Source organism: Zootoca vivipara, chromosome 15 (assembly GCF_965207765.1).
Source record: "Zootoca vivipara chromosome 15, rZooViv2.hap1.1, whole genome shotgun sequence".
Lineage (NCBI taxonomy): Eukaryota > Metazoa > Chordata > Lepidosauria > Squamata > Lacertidae > Zootoca > Zootoca vivipara.
Genome location: NC_142598.1, coordinates 11,910,610 through 11,931,427, shown reverse-complemented (window position 1 = coordinate 11,931,427; position 20,818 = coordinate 11,910,610). Strand labels below are relative to the sequence as shown.

The following is a 20,818-nucleotide window of genomic DNA, read 5'->3' as shown; positions in this document are numbered from 1 at the left end:
GGAGGAAGACTCGCGTCTAGCCAACCTTGGCTCTCCAGATGTTTTGGAACTACAACTCCCATGATCCCTGACCACTGGCCCCGTTAGCTAGGGATCATGGGAGTTGTAGTTCCAAAACATCTGGAAAGCCAAGGTTGCCTATGCCTGGTCTAGGCTGTGGCTCCACACTGTGGTTGCCACGTTGGCCAACGTGTACGACTGCATTGTTGTTTCTGCTAAGAAAGTAGAGTTGTTTAGCAGACCCAGCATATATGTGTGTGTGTGTGTGTGTGTGAATGACAGAAGCCATAACATGCACAGGTACAAGGATCAATAGGAAAACAAGTTGTCTTTTAATATGTTTGAATTGCGTATGCATTCCATAAAATATAAATTCTGTTTGTGCAGTGCTTTCCCCCCTAGCAATCCCACTCCTTGACCCCGCATAAAATACAGCAGTGAAGCAGCATTAGAAATAATTTGCATTCTTTCAAAATTTGTGAACGTGTTTTATATATTTATATGTTGTACAATAACTATGGAATACATTCATATATGTTTGCATTTGGTATTCAGAACAGATTTAAATCTATTATATATGTGCCTTCTAACAACTGATGCGTACCAACTTCCCACAGTAAGGCCATCCCTTTAAAAAATAATAATAATCAGGCAGTTATTCTCTATAAAGACAAATCGTACTTCTTTCTTGTTACTGTGCCTTTTTACAGACACAGATATAAAGTGATGGGGAAAATTTCGCCAACTTAATTTCTGCCCATCCAGCCACTGCAAAAGGCTTAATAGACGGGCCAGTTAAAAACAAAGTCACCAACTTGATTAAAGAATGAGGAGACTGTGGTCTTCCAGAGATTTCTGGACTACAGCTCTCATTAACCCTATTAGCAGGCCTGGCACAAGTAGTTGGCCAGATCCAACACTGGCTGAATGCCTTAAGGGCTTGAATGGGCCCTTCGCTTGCCCAACTCAGTCATGCCCTCCCTCCCCACCCTCCCTGATGGCTCCCCAGAGGCTTTGCAATAGCAGGCAATGGTGGGGTTTTGAGTGGGAGCCATGCTCCACTCCCATCTGCCATGGTCACCTGCCATTTTAGGTTACCTGAACAAGAAGGCCCCAAGCCACAGCTCCATTAAGTGAATTGGTTTCACAGATCTGTGGACTAGGGCGTTGCATTTGGGGTGAGTTAAGATTGCGGTGGGCCATCACAGATGGAAGTTGAGCTCAACTCCCGTTCAAAAGCACCAGTGAAGCATATCCAAGGATCTGGTGGAGAAGAGTGAATTGTGCTGCCGTTGTCAAAGCAGCAGAAGCAGCAGCAACTGCCCAGCCCAGCCCTAACTGGCATGGGGTGGGGTCCTTGAATGGCACCATGCAAGGACTCCCCCAAAGGAGCTGATCCAACAACATCATGAGGGCTGCAGGTTACCCACCATTTGGTGGGGGGTATGAGAGCTGCGGGGGGGGGGTTTCACATCTGGCAAGCAATGTGCCCCTTTGGTTTCAGATAGTACATGGGTAGATGAGTCTTAAAAGCCCAGGACACAAATTTTCACAGCCCTCTAGTGGCTATGGTGGCTCATTTACCAGAAGTAATGTAACTCTGGAAGCGTATACTCGATTCTGACCAAGCTAAGCCTACATATTTTGCAAGATGTACAATATATTGGTATTGTTTTCAGCTCTCCTCCCCTACTACTTGCTCCTTGGCTGTTTCACATATAAACATTGATCATTCACTGGCTACAGCTTCTAGCGATGGTTTGCATGGATAAACCGAACCACAACACACAGAGCTTTCCCGTCACCCGATGACAACATAAAGAATACTTGTCAGCAAAAACCAATCACACATTCCATTAAGCGCTGAGAGAGATCAAGTAACGTGAACTTGCTAAACTCCTTAATAATACCTCTTTTCAATAGGGGATTTCTCCCCTGCAAATATACGGGAGCTTCAGTTCACACACTCTACACAAACGGTAGCCGGCATGAATCGCTAACTTTTTGTCACGCCACACGCCAAGTTTGTAGCTCCTTCCCTTGTGGAAGATAGTGAAGGTATGGACTGATGAGTAAGGTGATGAGTAAGACACATAACTCTGGCACATGACAAGACCAGTGGCTGCATCAAAAATGGCAATTCCTGGTGGCTACCCCATGTCAGAATTACCTATTGGAAACACGTCTCTCGCTGTTTTATCTGTGCCATATTTCCGTGGGGCAAGAATGTTGCTGCTGGTTTCCCTCTGCCACAACTGGACAAATTAAAAAACAACACTCCAGAATTATTGCAGCAGTGTAAGGAAGGCCCAGCAAACTGCCAAAGGACCCCCCCCCCAAAAGTCTGGAGTCAGGCCTGACAGTTGTGCGCCCACACAGCTCCCATTCACTGTTTTACTGGGGCTTGGCAATAGAAAACAGCATGCTGGATTGTGCCCCTAGCCACTTTGACATCATCAGATACCCTGTCCACTATGAGCTGATCTAGACATACTTTTACATTCCTTTACCTAAGACTCCAAACAAGTGCCTTTACCTAACGTTGCGTTCAGTTCGATGGACAGCACTGGATCACAAATGTGCTATGTAATTGCAAAGCCAGCAAGAAATATTGACACCATTGTTCTGTTCGCATCAGTGTTGCTAATGGTGGCAGCCTGGATCATTTTGATCCATGTTGCAATAAGGACTTATAAAGGGCAGTGAAGAGAAGCTGTAAGGCATGGGGCAGGTGCCTGAGTTACTAAGTAAAAAGAGTTAAGTTAAATAATGTTGAAAGGTTGCTATGCAATTTCTTTAAATAAAAAAAAAGGAACCAGAACATGAGGACGTGTTTACTATATGCAGGAGATGAAGGGCTCTAGCAAAGGTACCAGAGCTTCCCTTTGGGACATACGGTAGCTGGAGACGAGAATTGCTCTTTCAAATATCTCAAGAGCTGAGAGAGGGGCTACACAGTTCAGTGGTAGACCACATCCGTCACAGCAGAAGGTCCCATGTTCAATTCCTGGTGTTACCTTTAGCAGGGCTGAAAAGAGCCCCCTGCTTGAGACCTTGGATAACTGCTGTCAACCAGAGTAGATGGACTCAGGATAAGAGAGTCTCAATATTCCTTTGATAAAGGCATCATTATTCATGGTGTGTAGACTCACTGTTGCTGCGCCCCGCCCCCCCGTCCCAATTATCTCTCTTGTAGTTTTGGCTAAAGGCAACAATGGGCAAAAGAAACGAACCCATACACCATGGGCAATGATGCCACCTTCAGCTCTCATGCAAACAACTCTCCGTTTCCAGCTACAGTGTGTCAGCAATGACAGCCCATGGTTAATATAAGCAGGCACTGCAACCATCCAGTACTACGGAAGAGCTCGTACTTCTCTGAGACCTTGGCTTAAGGTTTCACTAATGCACGACCTTGCAGTGTGGTCCTTGCAGTGTCTCTGCTAGGGCCAGATTTGAGCCAGAGTGTCTCCTTCCCTCCCCCACCTCTTGTCTCTTCCACCAAAGTTGTTCTGTGGCGATCATTAGTCAATTGTTTTGGGGAACAACCACCACCCAGGACCCAAGTTGCACACTGCGAGTGGGGAAAAGAGGCAGCGAAGTGGAGACAGTGAGAAGTAGAGGTGGTGCTGTTGATGTTCTGCAGGGATGTAACCATACTTAGAACCAAGCTAAGTATGGGTGCATCCATGGCGTTTGGGTTCCCACCCATCAGTGCCATGCAGACAGACTAGAATTTATTTCCCCTCCTGCTCTTCCGCTGCAGCTCTGCCATGTGCAATCAAAACTCTCAGCCCTACGCTGGCTTAGTCTCGTCTCCATTATGGAACAGTGGTGGCTGAGAGAGCTAATAACCATTTTTTCTTTACAGGGGTTTAAGTGGTGTGTGCCAATGACCGAAGCTTCCTTCCCACTGCAAGAGCAATGCAGAAATTAAGTCGAGCAACTCCTGGATGTTGGCATGTTGTGCCTCCAATCTCCCAAGGAGAGCTAACTTCAGTCCTAGTTGCACACAGCTCAAGGGGCACCAAGCTCTGGGGCAGGATGCGCATTATCCTACTGAGCATACACATCTGTATATATTAAGGCAGGTGTGAACAGAGCTTTTTTAAGCAGCTTGGGGCAAGAGTAACACAAAAGCATGAGCATACGAGGGTCTTGGGATCACATTTCTAAAGGTGACATCAGCTGCCACCTGTGACATGTGGGCACGGAAAGTCCCTGGCTGGCAACACCTCCCAAGGCAGGAAGTTGGGGGAAGAAGGCAAACTTATGCTGGGTTGTAGACTGTCTGGGTTCGCCGTGATTTCATCTCCTCCTCCTCCTTTTTATCATGCCTGCAATCTCTTGGTCACTGAGCCTCAGCAGCATTCTGTCGTTGGAGCTGAGCACGCCGGCAGGGTGGTCCTCGAGGGCGACCCGAGCGGCGTAGGCGGCGTGGTGGCAGGCCAGCCATCTGGCGGCAGATCTCCTCTAGAGACAGACGAGAGAGAGAGAGGAGGAGCTCGAGAGTGGGTTAACCATGCCACATCATTTACAACCCGGCCATATGCACATAGAATTCCATGACCATTTTGGGGGTGTGGGTGTATAATAAATAATAATAATAATAATAATAATAATAATAATAATAATATATTATTTATACCCCTGGGCGGCTTCCAACAGAAACATTAAAATACACTAATTTCTTAAACATTAAAAGCCCCCCTAAACAGGGCTGCCTTCAGATGTCTTCTAAAAATCTGGTAGCTGTTTTCCTTTTTGACATCTGATGGGAGGGCGTCCCACAGGGCAGGCGCCACCACCGGTAGAAGGCCCTCTGCCTGGTTCCCTGCAACTTTGCTTCTCGCAGTGAGGGAACTGCCAGAAGGCCCTCGGAGCTGGACCTCAGTGTCCGGGCAGAACGATGGGGGTGGAGACGCTCCTTTAGGTATACTGGACTATACTATACTGTTATAGTTAGTGGTTAACAGCACGTCTGTGAGGGGGGGAAAGGGTTGCAGGGAAAGAGCCAGACACCCCTCTCTCCCTATTTTCTCCTCCTGAAGCAGTTTTACTTAAAGGGGCGGGGGGAAGCATCAGCAGCATTGTGAAGTAGAATGGCCCCCATTCAGACTCTTCGAATTGCGGCCACTGAGAAAGGACAACTTGCTTTCGTATATGCCAAGGAGAGGATCAGAGGGATGCTGGCGCTGATTTCAAGACACTTTCTTGGGAGCAGGGGTGGGAAAGAAATTCAATTCAGCTTGCCCTTAAAGGCCAATCTATCGAATCTGCACTTTCAGAAACAGTATGAGAACTGAAACAGCCGTTCTTTGAAACTTGAACTTGTCTGAATTTTGTGATGTACCATATTTCTCCAACCACCTGTGTCTTATATTCAAGACAGAACATCTCTGGGTCTTCAGTTTTCTCCACTATTGCATTTGACATTAAGCCCTTCACCATTTTTGTACCTTTTCCCATTTGCCAGCACCCTTCTGGTGCTGTGGTTAAACCACTGAGCCTAGGGCCTGCTGATCAGAAGGTCAGCGGTTCGAATCCCTGTGACGGGGTGAGCTCCCGTTACTCGGTCCCAGCTCCTGCCAACCTAGCAGTGAAAGCACGTCAAAATGCAAGTAGATAAATAGGAACTGCTACAGCGGGAAGGTAAACGGTGTTTCCATGTGCTGCTCTGGTTTGCCAGAAGCGGCTTTGTCATGCTGGCCACATGACCTGGAAGCTATACGCCGGCTCCCTCGGCCAATAATGCGAGATGAGCGCGCAACCCCAGAGTCGGTCACGACTGGACCTAATGGTCAGGGTCCCTTTACCTTTTTCTTGGATTATGTTGCCTGCCTCTGAATGCGGGCCATTCACATAAGGGCATACACCTGTGATATATTATAGGCCATCTTCTCCCTCTAAGAGAAATTGAGCAACTTTATTTCTTCCTTGTTTATGGGGCACATCCCTATGGGCATCTTTACTCACCCTGCATGGCTTCATCCTCTTTGCAGACAATGCGAGAGCAGATTTCCTTGTTTATCATGTATGTCCGACGGACACTGTCACCAGAAACGGGGGTGGGGAGAAGGCAAACAGGAGGAACATAAATCCTTGCTCACCAAAAACTTATACCGAGAAATAACTGTGGCTAAATCATTGCTAGCAAAGGTGCAAAAGGCCTAACTACACATTACACACAAATGTATGTTACAGAACCCACGCAAGCCTGTTTTACAGGAAAAGCAGGTGTGCGGGCTGTGATTTGGAAAAGAAAAGCAGTTGCTGGGGGAGAGGGGAGGAGTATGAGTTCCCTGCCCTGCCCTTTGCTTCCTTGCTCCAAATCAGACTTCTAGAGAGTCTGGTGTTCTCTAGATTACTCAAAACTACCATCAGCCTCAGCCAGTATTATCTGGAATACAGATAATGGCCCTGTGTAATTGCTGAGAAATATGAACAAGTGAAACTTCCATTTGGACAAAAAAGCAAGTCTCCAGCTGTTGCGGCTGCAGAAAATGGATGAAAATAGATGGCCAGTTCCTGCTTTAAACTGTGCTAAAAATGGGGTGAGTTAGTGTCTGTTGGGGGAGGGAAATTCCAGCGATAGTTCACAGCTTCCTGTGCCACTCATGGCATTCGTCCTTTTCGTCTTTCTGCCATGGTATACCAGTTGCCCCTTTAAATGACTCCTGGTCGTTTAAATACTGGCGGTTGTGGTGTTTAACCATTTTCAAATGTTTTAAAAATGGGTTACAAGCCACCTAGAGATTGCCCTGTGTTAGGCAACTAACAAATTAATTAATAATAATTACTTTTCACAGATCACTGTAAGAAATCATATCCAAAGACACCTGCCCAAACTATCTAGTAGAATCATAGAATATGGGGCATCTTAGCAGAGAATTCCTAGATCTCCTCTCTTACCTGGTAACACACAAGTAACTGATGCATTGTTTCACCGGCTTATGAACAGAGTACAACCGTGTACAAGGAAATTGCTCTTCACGGCAATCTGGGAGCAAATAAAGAGGGACATGTTCAAGTTAATGCCATCGGTGTGGCTACAAAGTGAGATGTGTTCACAGTAACTTTTCTCCAGTTTCCCCTTGCACTGAAATTTAATCCTGCTCATACCATGCTATCCTATTCACATGCTGAATTTTGTGCAAAGTACTCCACCCACAGAAAATATTTCGCAAGCAACTTAGAATGCCGGGGGGATAAAATCAGTGCAGAGCTGTGATTGTGCAGACTTTGGTGGTATAGTCAGTCTGGAACAGAAAGCCAGCTGGAAAATAAGTGGGAAGACCTAATGGGGTCTGAACTGGCCATGTCTGACTAGGAACAGGATCCTGAGCTTACCTTCCAAGTCCCGGACTGCAGAATCCGGGACCGGCAGCTGTGTGACACCGGAAGTTGCGTCAACGTAACTTCCGGTGTCGCTTTGCCCTTCTATGGGCACCAAAAATGGCCGCCGCCGGCTTCGAAAGTCGCTTGTACGCATGTCAGGAAGTGCGTCAACAAAACTTCTGGTGTTGTTCCGCCCATCTAAGGGCACCAAAAATGGCCGCCGCCGTTACCGGAAGTCGCGTCTATGCACTTCCGGACATGCGTAGATGCGACTTTTGAAGCCGGCGGCGGCCATTTTTGGTGCCCATAGAAGGGCAAATCGGAAAGAAAAAATGGCCGCCGGCAGGAGAAAATAACGGAGAAAAACGGGAGACGAAGTGATACGGGGGACCACCGGGAAAAGGTAAGTAAAAACGGGGGTTTCCCGGGGAAATCAGGGTACTTGGCAGCTATGATCCTGAGGTTGTGGGTAAGTCCATGAAAACATCAAGTGAGAAAATAAAACTCCATGCTACGGATTGAAAGCGATCAAAAATGAAACTGCCATGATCACAACAGATTTATATTAATTTATGGCGCAGACACATTTTGAATACTTGAGTAGAGTTCTGGGCACCACATGTCACAAATTGTATTATTTTGGGACAGACACAAAGAAGTACCTCTGCACACAATGAATAGTTAAAGTGGAATTTATTCCCAAAAGATATACAATGGTGGCCATGGACTTAAATGTACACTACTTGCAGTCTCCCTGTCTCGTGGGTCTATTGGGAGATAGTGAAGGCTAGTCAAATTTCCATCAAATAAATGCTGGAGTGGTGTGTCCCATCAAGCAGAGCACCTTGAAAATTCCTGCAGCCACCAAGCCATCTCCAGATGTTGACCTTGTACTAGATTTACCCTATGACAGTGGTGTCCAAACTTTTTTCAAAGAGGGCCAGATTTGATGAAGGGAAGGGCTGTGAGGGCCGGCCAAAGGGTCAGCCAAAGTTGATGGGATTGAAGTTGTTGAGCTTTCCTTAGGGTTGAAGTAGTTGAGGGGTTTTTTTAAAAAAAGAATTTTACCCCAGGAAATAAACTGCCACAGGGACCTAAACAGACCAATGAGCTGGATTAGGCCCCCGAAACGGACTTTGGACATGCCTGCCCTATGAGATCAATAGGGGCTCACAGAACTGGGAAATGGAGCCTCTGAATGACTACCCCAATTTGTGTCACAGACCCTGGGAAGGACACTGTTCCTTCCTTGCTTTCACCCAAAGAGATGCTGAAAACCCATTCCTTCACAATAGTGACTTCCATTCGCACCCTTAACCAGGGCTTTTTTTCAGGGGGAACTCATAGGAACTCAGATCCAGCAGTTCTCAGGTGGGCACCATTGCCATTCTAAGAGAATGGTGACTTCCAGCACCTCTTTTTCTAGAAAAATAGCACTGCCCTTAACCCTTAAGCCAGGGGTCAGCAAACTTTTTCAGAGCTTGTGGGGGGCAGGACTATATTTTGGGGAAAAATATGAACAAATTCCTATGCCCCACAAATAACCCAGAGATGCATTTTAAATAAAAGGACACATTCTACTCATGTAAAAACATGCTGATTCCCGGACCGTCTGCGGGCCAGATTTAGAAGGCGATTGGGCCGCATCCGGCCCCCGGGCCTAGTTTGGAGACCCCTGCCTTAAGCGTTGGCTAATACATTTTGCGGATTCAGGTTGATTGTTTTTATACTATACTTTTGCAAGCCACTTTGGCGTGTGTTTTAAGTGGGCTATACTTCTTTTTTTAATGAGTTTAGAGGGGAAACAGTGTTTGAATCATGCACATTGTTAATCTCTGCGACTCTTAATTGAGGTAAAAGTCCAAAACGTGGATGGGGTCAGTATCTGCACATGACTCAGTCCTGCCCACTCAATCCCCAGCCTACGTGAGTAAAACGAACAAACCAAAAAGCCCCTGTAGACCTTCCTTGCTTAGCACAGGAAATCTGGGGCCAGCGTACACCGGACCAGACACATGGGGTGGGAGGTGGGGCTTGCACACATACCCCTGCAGCTGCCCACACTTTGAGCTTGTGTGTGCTCAGACAAATGCCTGAACATGGCTATGGATCAAAATAGCCAATATTTAATATGCAGGTGTGGAACTGTGTGGATTCTTTCTGCTACCGGTAATACAGAAACCAGAAATTCACAGCAGTAGAGTAAATACAACCAGATGGGTGAATTTCTCGGCACTGATACACCAGCACAATGTTGACCCACAAATTTCAAAAACAACTACCATGGAACCTTGGTTCTCGAACGCCCTGCTGCTCAAACATTTTGGCTCCCGAATGCCGAAAACCTGGAAGTAAGTGTTCCGGCTTTCAAACGGTTTTTCGGAAGGCCAATGTCCAATGCGGCTGTCGGCTATTGTTTCCGGGCCGCCTGCACCAATCGGAAGCCACGCCTTGGTTTTCGAACGTTTCAGAAGTCGAACGGACATCCGGAACAGGTGACGTTCAAAAACCAAGGTACCACTGTACTGTGTTGCTTCCTGAACATTCCTAATGTTCCATTTTCAGTCAAAAGTAAGTCTTGGGCTGGTTTAAATTTTACTATTGTTACCTGTATAGCCAGCCTTGCCTTCCTTTCCCTTAGAGCACGCACCCCCAAACTTCAGCCCTCCAGCTGTTTTGGACTACAATTCCCATAATCCCTGACCACTGGTCCTGTTAGCTAGGGATCATGGGAGTTGTAGGCCAAAACATCTGGAGGGCCACAGTTTGGGGGTGCCTGCCTTAGAGCTTCAAGTAGGTAGCCATGTTGGTCTGACGCAGTCGAATTTTTTAAAAAAATAATAATAATAATAATAGTCCAGTAGCACCTTAGAGACGAACTAAGTTTGTTCTAGGTTTAAGCTTCCATGCGCATGCACACTTCTTCAGATACTAATCATGCACATTATTGTATATCCTCTGCAAGAATCCAAACAACTAGCAGGCACCAGCAGTGGCAAGCATTGGGGTGTCAAATCTCAACAGTGCCCTGTGTGGTGCCAAAATTTGGTGCCCCCCCCACTTGTCCTCCATTCTAAATCATAGCTGTGGAGCCCCCAAGGCTCTGCGTCCAGTGTGACTGAACCAGTTGCATTCCCCTAATTCTGCCTTTGGTACTAGCCAGTCTACTAGAAGGTAAAAAAAGGTATAGGACCCCTGGATGGTCCAGTCAAACTATGGGGTTGCAGTGCTCATCTTGCTTTTCAGGTCTACAGTCGTACCTCAGCTTAAGTCCACTGCAGTTTGAGTACTTTAGGTTTAAAGTACTCAAACTGCGCAAATGCGCAGAAGCGCTCTATCGGTGCTTCGCCCTTGGTTTAAGTACTTTTTGGGGAGCAAATGGCACCCCAGAACCAATTAAGTACTTAAACCGAGGTACCACTGTACTCGGTTTAAGTACACAATTGGTTCCAGAAGTCTGTACTTAACCTGAAGTGAACTTTCCCATTGAAAGCTACTCATCTGCATTAACCCCATTTTGTTTAAAATTATGGTTTTATGTGAGGTGTGATTCAGGCCATTGGTTGAACAAGGGAGAGCAAACAGGAGAAGAAAGGGATAGAGAACAAAATTGAACTTACCAGGTGCTGTTGATGGGGCAGTGTCACCTGGAATGAAAAAGGGAAAGGGTTTAAACACTAATAATAATATATTCATACCCCACCCATCTGGCTGGGCCTCCTCAGCCACTCTGGGCGGCTTCCAACAGAATATTAAAAACACGATAAAACATCAAACACAAAAAGCTTCCTTAAACAGGATCGATGTCTTATAAAAGTCAGATAGTTGTTTATTTCCTTGTCATCCGATGGGAGGGTGTTCCACATAGTGGCCGCCACTACCGAGAAGGCCCTCTGCCTGGTTCCCTGTAACCTCATTTCTCGCAGGGAAGGAACCGCCAGAAGGCCCTCGACGCTGGACCTCAGTGTACGGGCAGAACGATTGGGGTGGAGATGCATTTCCCAAACTGTGGGTCAGGAAGCCTGGGCAACTAGGTTGCTTGCCTTATAAATAAACCCCAAATTATTGTTTTTAATTTCCAGTTAGATCCTTAATGAACTGCGGCCCGCATAGCATTTGCTGGAGCCCATGATGCAAACTTTGTTGCTAGTCATCAGGACAAAATGTTGGCAGGCACTCACCCGCTTGCCCACTTCCTCCCTCCTCCCCTCCTAAGTGTGTGCTGTCAAACCCTTTCTTCACCAGAGCAGATCAGGGAAAGAGAAGCAGGTAGGGTGCTCAGCTGCAAACCGCAGCCCCAGCCAGGGGCATCTTGCCCATAGAGGCAAGTGGCACAGGGCACCAGGGCACCAAGTTCGCGCTGAGTTCTGGAGGGCGCCTGGGAAGAGGCAGAGGCTGGACGCGGTGCCTCCTGGCATCAGCTCACTGCCCTTGTCCGCCACGCCAAAGCAGTGCTGCGCCTGGAGCCTCCGCCTGCCGTGGCCACCGAGGCACGGGCGCCACGGAAGAGGCAGAGGCTGGGCGCTGCGCCCTCACCCGCCACACTGAAGCAGCACCACGCCCAGAACCTCTGCCTCTTTCCCGCCGGAGGAGCCATCCTCCAGCCACTGCCTGCCTCCTCCAGCCCCGCAAAGCTGCCGGCAGCGCTGTAAAAAGGTCAGCAACTATGGGAAACCGGGGGGGGGGCACTGCCGGAGGGATCTTTGAACCACGGCGCTGGGTAGGCTTGCGACAGCCCTGGCCCCAGCACCAGGCCTTGAAAAGCAATCTTCTAACTCGTAGCAGCAAAGAGCCAACACATAACACCGGTCTTGAAAGATCTACATTGGCTCCCAGTACGTTTCCAAGCACAATTCAAAGTGTTGGTGCTGACCTTTAAAGCCCTAAATGGCCTCGGTCCAGTATACCTGAAGGAGCGTCTCCACCTCCATCATTCTGCCCGGACACTGAGGTCCAGCACTGAGGGCCTTCTGGCAGTTCTCTCGTTGCGAGAAGCCAAGTTGCAGGGAACCAGGCAGAGGGCCTTCTCGGTGGTGGCGCCTGCCCTGTGGAACGCCCTCCCAACAGATGTCAAAAAGGAAAACAACTACCAGACTTTTAGAAGACATCTGAAGGCAGCCCTGTTTAGGGAGGCTTTTAATGTTTAATAGATTATTGTGTTTTATTCTTTTGTTGGAAGCCGCCCAGAGTGGCTGGGGAGACCCGGCCAGATGGGCGGGGTATAAATAATAAATTATTGTTATTATTATTAATTATTATTATTATTATTATTATTATTATTATTATTATTATTTTATAAAGGCATTGCGTGCTGACAAGGCATTGCGTGCACCAAAATGGGAACTAACCTGGCACATCAGCTGCTCCCGCTGCAGGGTCAGCTGCATCTGCTGAAAGGAGAAGGGATGTTATAGTGTGGATGTGCAGAAATATACACCCAAGGAGCATTCCCACACATTATGCGGCAGCAAACCCGGGACTCCCACCAAGTGTTCACTTGGCAGACCTGGTTCACTGATGCACGTTTGGATCCCAAACGCCTTGGTACTCGGGCGTTTCGGTTCCTGAACACCGCAAACCCGGAAGTGAGTGTTCCGGCGGTTTGCTGCAGGTGTTCTTTGGAACCCAAATGTCCAACGGGGCTTCCGCAGCTTCCAATTGGCTGCAGGAACTTCCTGCAGCCAATCAGAAGCTTCAAATTGGTTTCCGAGCGTTTTGGAAGTTAAATGGGCTTCCGGAACGGATTCCGTTCGACTTCCGAGGTACCACTGTACTTTTATGATACCCGTGCTTGCAAACAGAGGTTTGTCTTCTTCATTAAGCTTCACACTAAAATAATCAACAAAATCTTAGGCATAAACATAGAAAGCAGCATGTGCAAATTGGCCTTGACGCTAGAGGTGGATGCGCAACAAGAAGAACTCAGCTCACCTACATCACCCGGTATATCAGGTGCATCTGGAAAAAAAGAGACAACAGGATTGTAGCCACCAGTTGTTTGGCACACAGCTATGCACACAGTTTTTATGAATCATTTCCTATGAAACATCTTGAAGCAGCTTTACAGTAAAAAAAAAATCAATAAAAAATTAATTAAAACAAGTTCATATATAAAAACAATTTCAGATCCAATCCATCAGGCTATTCTGCTAGTGGATCTGAGGACAGGTCAGGCCCAGAGGTGAGTGGGTGATGTGATGATGTGGCTGTTTTTACATATACACCCCCCCACAACCCACACACTGCTGCTTTTGGGCAAATTCTCAGTTCCACATTTTAAAATTCTCCAGAAAATATCTGCTTGTCACATTGTAACTGGCAAAACCACAAAAGAATGCTGAAGGACACACGACTGAACAGGGTAATAATGAGGCAAGTTTACAATAAAGTAGACAAAATATATCAGTACAAGCACAATGTATACATACTTTCCAGCATTACAAAGAACCACGCAGTACAAAAATCGTTGAAGAATGCTCTAAGCAGCTGACAAATATAACACTTGTAAAGTATACATTTCTGGAAGGTCTTTGCCTGCCCATAATTTTGGACCCTTGCAGTGGTATTGATTCCTCTTGGAATCAAGGAAATTCTTTGGAGAGCTAGACATCCCTGAAGTCTGCCCAGTTATGGAAACTGCAATCAGGGCCTTAAAACACTTTTGAAGTGTTACTTATCTGAGGAAGTTCTTGGAAGCAAGACCTTATCCGGAAGCTGGTCGTCAACCACTTTTAGCATTCTTCCATCTATAGTACTGTTTGTGCTTTATGGTTCTTCATAAGCATTGCTTGAATGTGCACTCTGCACTTTCAATGATATTTTGTACTATACAAAGAGCAAGCATTTGAAAATGAAGGGAATCTGGCAGCTTCACAGGATGGAGCATGCATGCTGTCCTATTTCATTATCAGAATATCATATTTTACATGGGCATGCATGATTTATGCTCAGATACATGCCCATGTACATACAGTGGTACCTCGCAAGACCAATGCCCTGCAAGACGAATTTTTCGCAAGGCGAATGCGTCTTGCGATCTGATGGTGACTCGCAAGACGAATTCGTTTTGCAAAAAAATTGTCTTGCGAATCGCGGTTTCCCATAGGAATGCATTGAAATGTAATTAATGCGTTCCTATGGGCAAAAAAAGAAATTTCAATGCATTCCTATGGGAAACCGCGATTCCCAAGACGAATTTTTCGCAAAATGAATTGACTCGCGGAACGAATTAAATTCGTCTTGCGAGGTACCACTGTACATGCACGCCCAGAGAGAGAGAGAGACAGAGAGACAGAGAGACAGAGAGAGAGAGGAGAGAGCCATATTATAGGTCCCATATAGACACTGAATACAGTATGTGCCTCCCCATATAAAAAGGTAAAGGGGCCCCTGACCATCAGGTCCAGTCGTGTCCGACTCTGGGGTTGCGGCGCTCATCTTGCTCTATAGGCCGAGGGAGCCGGCGTTTGTCCACAGACAGCTTCTGGGTCATGTGGCCAGCATGACAAAGCTGCTTCTGGCGAATCAGAGCAGCACATGGAAACGCTGTTTACCTTCCCGCCAGAGCGGTCCCTATTTATCTACTTGCACTTTGATGTGCTTTCGAACTGCTAGGTGGGCAGGAGCTGGGACCGAGCAACGGGAGCTCACCCCATTGCAGGGATTCGAACCGCCAACCTTCTGATCAGCAAGCCCTAGACTCTGTGGTTTAACCCACAACGCCACCTGGGTCCCGCCTCCCCATCTATGAACACACAAAATTCAAACGCCACATTACAAAGTTGCATAACTGCACTAAACATGATTATGCAGACCGAGGCTGAATCTCCTCTGATGTAAAAAAAAAACCCCACCATATATCTCTCCATGCAGTTTTCCATTGACTGCTGTACAGAGCCCCCTGGTGTCACATTTTTATAACACACATATAATGTTATTACTCACAAGTACTGTATAGATTAGTTGTGAGTCTAGTGAGATTTACTTCCTAATACATCTGTTTAGGATTGAAGCGTTGGTGCAGAATTAAAGGAAACGTACCTGTAGGATCTTCCTGAGCGATGACCGCAGGCAGAAACCAGTCTAGGACAAAGAATAAGATTGTTTCCCTTGTGTAATTATCATGTGTTAAAATAAAGCAGCAGCAACAAATTTGCGATGTCCTTACTCTCTCCTCCACCAAAGATGGAGCACCAGTCCCCACATTGCTAAAGAAAGAGAGGCAGGAGAGAGAGCAATGCATGCTTTTTCTTTTCTTTTTTCTTTTTTTTTGGGAGGAAAACGAACAAAGAATGAAAAGTGCGTTTATACTTTTCCCACTCTTTTCCCACAAGGTCTCTCAGCAGTTTAGAACAATGCAATAATATAAAAACAGATAAAATGTACAGTTACAAAGATTAAACAAGTCCAGCCAGAACACAACACTATATATTCGGCAGAAGAGGTGGGGCCAGCAAAGCAAAATACCTTAATGCCAGCGTATTATTTATTTTATTTATTGTTGTTATTTATTGTTATTGTTATTATTTCAATTTATATACTGCTCTTTATCAAAAGATGCCAGGGTGGTGTACAATATTAAAAACACATTACAGAACATCAATGATAAAAACGTAATTAAAACCATACTGTCAGACGGCCTAATAATAATAATAATAATAATAATAATAATAATAATAATAATAATAATAATAAAGCCATCCTAGCAACAGTCCTCTCCTGCCTCCGTCTGCTCATGGACAGGCCAGCCCTGACATTGACCAAGCCCTTTTCTGTCCAAGAGAGACTGTACCTGGTGATCCAGCAACTCCCAGCCACTGAGACTGCATGAGTCTCCAAGGACAGGGTTGGCTCCACAAGCCCTGCCACCTAAAGGCATGGATCTGTCCCTTTCAGGGCAGTGGAGAACAGGTCACCTCTCCACCTACCAGACTTGAGAACTCAAAACATATAAAGCCTGTTCATTTCCAGGATTCAACTTCAATTTATTTACCCACATAAATTTACCCACATAAACTAACCAAATGTAATACGGTATACGCTTTTGTAGACTCAAGCCCAAGCTTAAGCCATAATAAATGTGTTAATCTTTAAGCTGCCGAAAGACTCTTTGGCTGAATTTAGACTGTCACAGCCATAATACTCTGTTATGCAAAATGCCCCTCTCCCCTCTAGATTTTGTATATGTATGTTGGCAATCTGTGGAGTCTCCCAATTAATGAACGGCAAACATTCCAAACATCTGGAATATATCAAGTCCTAACTGCATACGATAAAGGACATCTGTGATTGAATTTCCTAACATTTATAAAACAACAGCTGTGTGTGTGTGCCTGTTGATTTCATATTGGAAGGCAGTTAACCTTCTCCCCCTGTGCTGTTATCTGTCCCTGCAACTAATATTACGACTGTTAGGGGAGCAAAAGAAAGGGTTAACTCCCTCCCATCCTTGATGATGCTTCTGTGTTCAAATTAATAACCCCTCCAGCTGCTTTGAATTTTTGAAGTTAAAGGGGAAAATATGGATGATGCAACACAGCCATTGCCACCTGCCCAGTGCTTTTTTTCTGGGGGGACACAGGGGTATGCATACCCCTAAACTAAGGTTATCAGATTTTTTCCCCAATGAATCCAGGGACACTTTTCAACTTCAATGGATTTTGTATGGGGACTGATTTGTAAATCCGGGGACTGTCTCCGGGAAACGGGGACGTCTGGTAACCTTACCCAAAACATTTTGTGAATCTAAGTTTGGCCTCATTGAGGGGCAGTATTTCAATATGAGTAGGAAAATGAAAGCGATGGTTTTCCCAGTAGTGATGTATGGAAGTGAGAGCTGGACCATAAAGAAGGCTGATCGCTGAAGAATTGATGCTTTTGAATTATGGTGCTGGAGGAGACTCTTGAGAGTCCCATGGACTGCAAGAAGATCAAACTCATCCATTCTGAAGGAAATCAGCCCCGAGTGCTCACTGGAAGGACAGATCGTGAAGCTGAGGCTACAATACTTTGGCCACCTCATGAGAAAAGAAGCCCCTCCTGGAAAAGACCCTGATGTTGGGAAAGATGGAGGGCACGAGGAGAAGGGGACGACAGAGAACGAGATGGTTGGACAGTGTTCTCAAAGCTACGAACATGAGTTTGACCAAACTGTGGGAGGCAGTGCAAGACAGGAGTGCCTGGCGTGCTATGGTCCATGGGGTCACGAAGAGTTGGACACGACTAAACGACTAAACAACAACAAGGAATGCGCAGAAGCGATTTCTGGTGCCCAGACATGCAGACACGGGCAGCCCGGCACCAGAAGTCGCTTCTACTGGACATGCGTAGAAGTGACTTCCGGTGCCGCGCCGCCGCGGAGAAGCCATTTCCGGTGCAGCGCTGCCGCTGATCCCGGATTTTTCCATCTGGGAGTTGGAGGGTATGGGCCTGACTCATCTCTGCCTCTTGGCCTCCCTCCTCCCTCCTGCTTCAGCTTCAGCCTCTGATTCTGGATTTCACTTTCCCACAGACTCTTCCAGCTCACTAAGCCGTTACCTCTTCAGCTTCTGAAACCTCCTCCTCCCAGTCTTCTCCCTCGTCTTCCTCTGACCACTCATTGTTGTCCCACTATCACTCCTGGGCTTTGAGCTTTCTTCCCCTGGAGTTTCCCCAGCTGGTTCCTCCCACCATTCCTCAGTGTCCAACCAGTCCACAACAGCAGAGAAGAAGCAGTGGCTTCCATTGAGATCTTGCTAGACTATACATGTACAGCATCATGTATGGAGTGTGCATGCGTGGCGGCCCACACGGGCACCCGTATGGCCTCCACGTGAAAGCGGCAGCCCGTACAGACTGCGTGCGCCCTCGGCCACTCTACAGCTGAGGGAGGCAGGGGCCATCTTGTCACACACACCCTGAGTGGGACGCAGGGCGTACCGCCTCCTCCGCCCACTTTGTACGCCCCTGCCCGGAAGCCGCCACTGCAGTTGCTTCTCCAGTGGCTTCTGGTGAGATCTTGCGATACCTTCTGGAATCTAGAAGCTTCTCCAGTGGCAGGGTGCCCATGGGGTTATTGTCGCTTGGATTCCGTGGCCCGAGGTGGCTACCTCAGTCTGCTTCATGGATGGGCCAGCCCTGCTCTGCTCAAAGGGGAAGGTTGCAAAACCACGCGTTGCTTGTTTGAAACTACAAAAGGACAAGGGAAGTGATTGTTGTGGTAGTTGAAAGATGGGGGAAATTCTTTGCAGAACTGGACAGGAGGAAACAGCTGCATTAGCTGTAAAACTGGCAATGCATAGCAGCGATCGGCAGATGAAAACAGCAGGCAACAAGGAGATGGGGTAGCCCTTTAGATACAGTTACATTAAAAACTTAAATTGGTTTTAGACCAGTTTAACTGTTATGGCATTTCCCCCTGAAGATTCAGGGCAACTCTAGTTTAATGACAATTTTGAGAATTCTGTGTTAGTGGTTCCGAGCCCTCTCACAGAACAGGTCCCAATATTCCCCAGGAAGAGGGAATTATTCCAAAAACTACACTGAAATCTTGTGCCACAGTTACACAGGAATAGGCCCCACAACACTAAGTGGGTTTTATATCTGCGGTTGCATGTCAATAGTGTAGAAATAAGCCATAGCCTGCAGCCAATTTGTAGTGTTATGCTGTAGATTCTGCTTTTAAAGTTTATATATATATATATATATATATATATATATATATATATATATATTTGCAAAACTTACCCTGGGGTTGAGCTAATGTTAAAAAAGCTCTGAGTTGGGGCAGGGGCTGACTCTCATAGAAAATCATTGCAGAACATCACATTGCTTTAACAGTTGTGAATAAAATTTAAAAGAAAGTGCTTTTTTTAATAACAAAAAGGAAAGACCAGCTTGTTTAGTTTTTAAAAGCAAACGCTTCCTTAATCTACAATTCACTTTATCAGATACTGAAATTGGATGAACAACAAGTATGAAAGTTTTTTCAATTTGGAAGGAAAGCTCCTTGGTGAAATCTTAAAGTGATATGTATTCTTTTCTTAATTAAATTAATTTCTTGTTCTATCAAGAGAGAGGAGTCTATAGTCCACCAAAGACCTCAAGTGACAGACCTCAGACAAGATAGAAGGAAAGTGAGATTGCAGAAAAAGAACCAAGATCCAAACATTTCGTTCCTTGAACAAATCACTGGATTCTTTAACCTGATGGAAGGAATTGTGATCTCTTGCTATTAAGATGAATATTCCACTGAGGTTTCCTTCTAAAAGGTTTGTTGCCATTTGCTTCATTTTAGCGCCTGATAAAATGTTAGAATTGTAGAGTTGGAAGGGACCCTGGGGGTCATCTAGTCCAGTGCTGGAATCGCAACTAAAGCATTCATGACAGTTGGCCACCCAACCTCTGTCAATGAAAGCTCATGCTCCTCAAGTCCACACACACATGCACAAACTAACCTGACACAGAACTTAAATTTTGTCAGAATAGAACAGCTTCCATGTCAATTTTGCCCCTGGGCAAATGTCCCTTTCACCCTAGCCTGGTCCTCCTCCTCCTCCTCCTCCTCCTCCTCCTCCTCCTCCTCCTCCTCCTCCTCCTCCTCTCTTGCCCTTGGTACATCTTCTGTATCAAATCCTTTTTATCACAGAACAATAGCTTCTATATTAGCATATAAGCATCAGGGAAAATATGGCAAATTTTAGCTTCCACCGGATAGACTCACCAGTTGACAGGGCAATTAGAGCTACAAGACACAGCAACTTCTGAGCTCCACAGGCCATCATCCCTGGAAAGTGAGGAAGAAAGAGAGACAATCAGTTAAAGCTACTTGCAAATTTTGTGCACATTTTTGTTTTTCCACCAACTGATGCCCAGCATACTCCTTTATCTCCCTCCCCACTTTCTATTACCAGAAGGCAGGCAGGCAGGCTTGCTTGTTTGCTTGCTTGCTCTACCTGATAACTACACAATTCAAAATAATTCTAACTGAACACAACTCTGTCTTTCCTTTCCATTCCTTTCTTCTCTTCTAACCTCCCGACATCTATGTGCTCTCTTGTATATGTCGATTGCTCGCTCAGAAAGATGTCTTTACAAAATCACCCTCTGCAAAAAAATAAAATAAAATAAAAGAGACACAACTCCTTCCCTTCACTGTCATTGAGGCACTCGGTTCCTTTGCACTGTGGACAGAGTCTCCTCCCTTCAGCTGGTCCCCTTAGCTTGGCCAGAGTGCCTAGCCGCTCCCAGTCCCAGCAAACGTTCTCCTTTGGCTTGCCTTCAAAATTCAATTCAGCAAAGTAGTAGTAGGATTTGGTGTCATCATGCGGATGGAATGAGGAGAGGGGGAGACAAAAAACTGTCCCATGACCTCACTGAGTTTATTGTAGCTCGAGAGGAACCGGCACCTCCTATTCCCTCTGGATGAGGAATAGCCAAGGATGGAGACCCACAGTCTGTCATGCATGTGCATAATCTGATTCGTTTTGCCCTGAAGAGGATG

General features: G+C 46.2%; 1 protein-coding gene across 2 annotated transcripts; it reads right to left on the bottom strand.

The window, feature by feature from the left end:
* Nucleotides 1–2,807: 2,807 nt before the first annotated feature.
* On the bottom strand, nt 2,808–20,595 carry MFAP5 (microfibril associated protein 5). 2 transcript variants are annotated; one of them, XM_088658424.1, is made up of 8 exons: nt 20,039–20,595; nt 15,379–15,420; nt 13,270–13,296; nt 12,687–12,728; nt 10,959–10,985; nt 6,913–7,000; nt 5,977–6,050; nt 2,808–4,473 (listed from the first exon to the last, which is right to left on the bottom strand). In XM_088658424.1, the coding sequence occupies exons 1-8, from the start codon at nt 20,097–20,099 to the stop codon at nt 4,352–4,354; spliced, it is 483 nt and encodes a 160-aa protein (XP_088514550.1). In that variant the 5' UTR covers nt 20,100–20,595; the 3' UTR covers nt 2,808–4,351. The 2 variants fall into 2 exon arrangements, with proteins under 2 accessions (XP_088514550.1, XP_088514551.1); XM_088658425.1 differs by having other exon boundaries at nt 4,083–4,473; nt 12,687–12,725; nt 20,039–20,183.
* Between the last annotated feature and the right edge of the window lie 223 nt (nt 20,596–20,818).

What these genes read in the sequence shown, in the direction of transcription:
- MFAP5 (XM_088658424.1), bottom strand. Translation starts at nt 20,099, where the DNA reads ATGATGGCCTGTGGAGCTCAGAAGTTGCTGTGTCTTGTAGCTCTAATT. An exon ending in GGGAGCAGCTGATGTGCCAG is followed by an intron (nt 10,986 to 12,686) that starts GTTAGTTCCCAT and finishes TTTTCATTCCAG; the next exon opens with GTGACACTGCCCCATCAACA. An exon ending in AGTTACTTGTGTGTTACCAG is followed by an intron (nt 6,051 to 6,912) that starts GTAAGAGAGGAG and finishes TTCTGGTGACAG; the next exon opens with TGTCCGTCGGACATACATGA.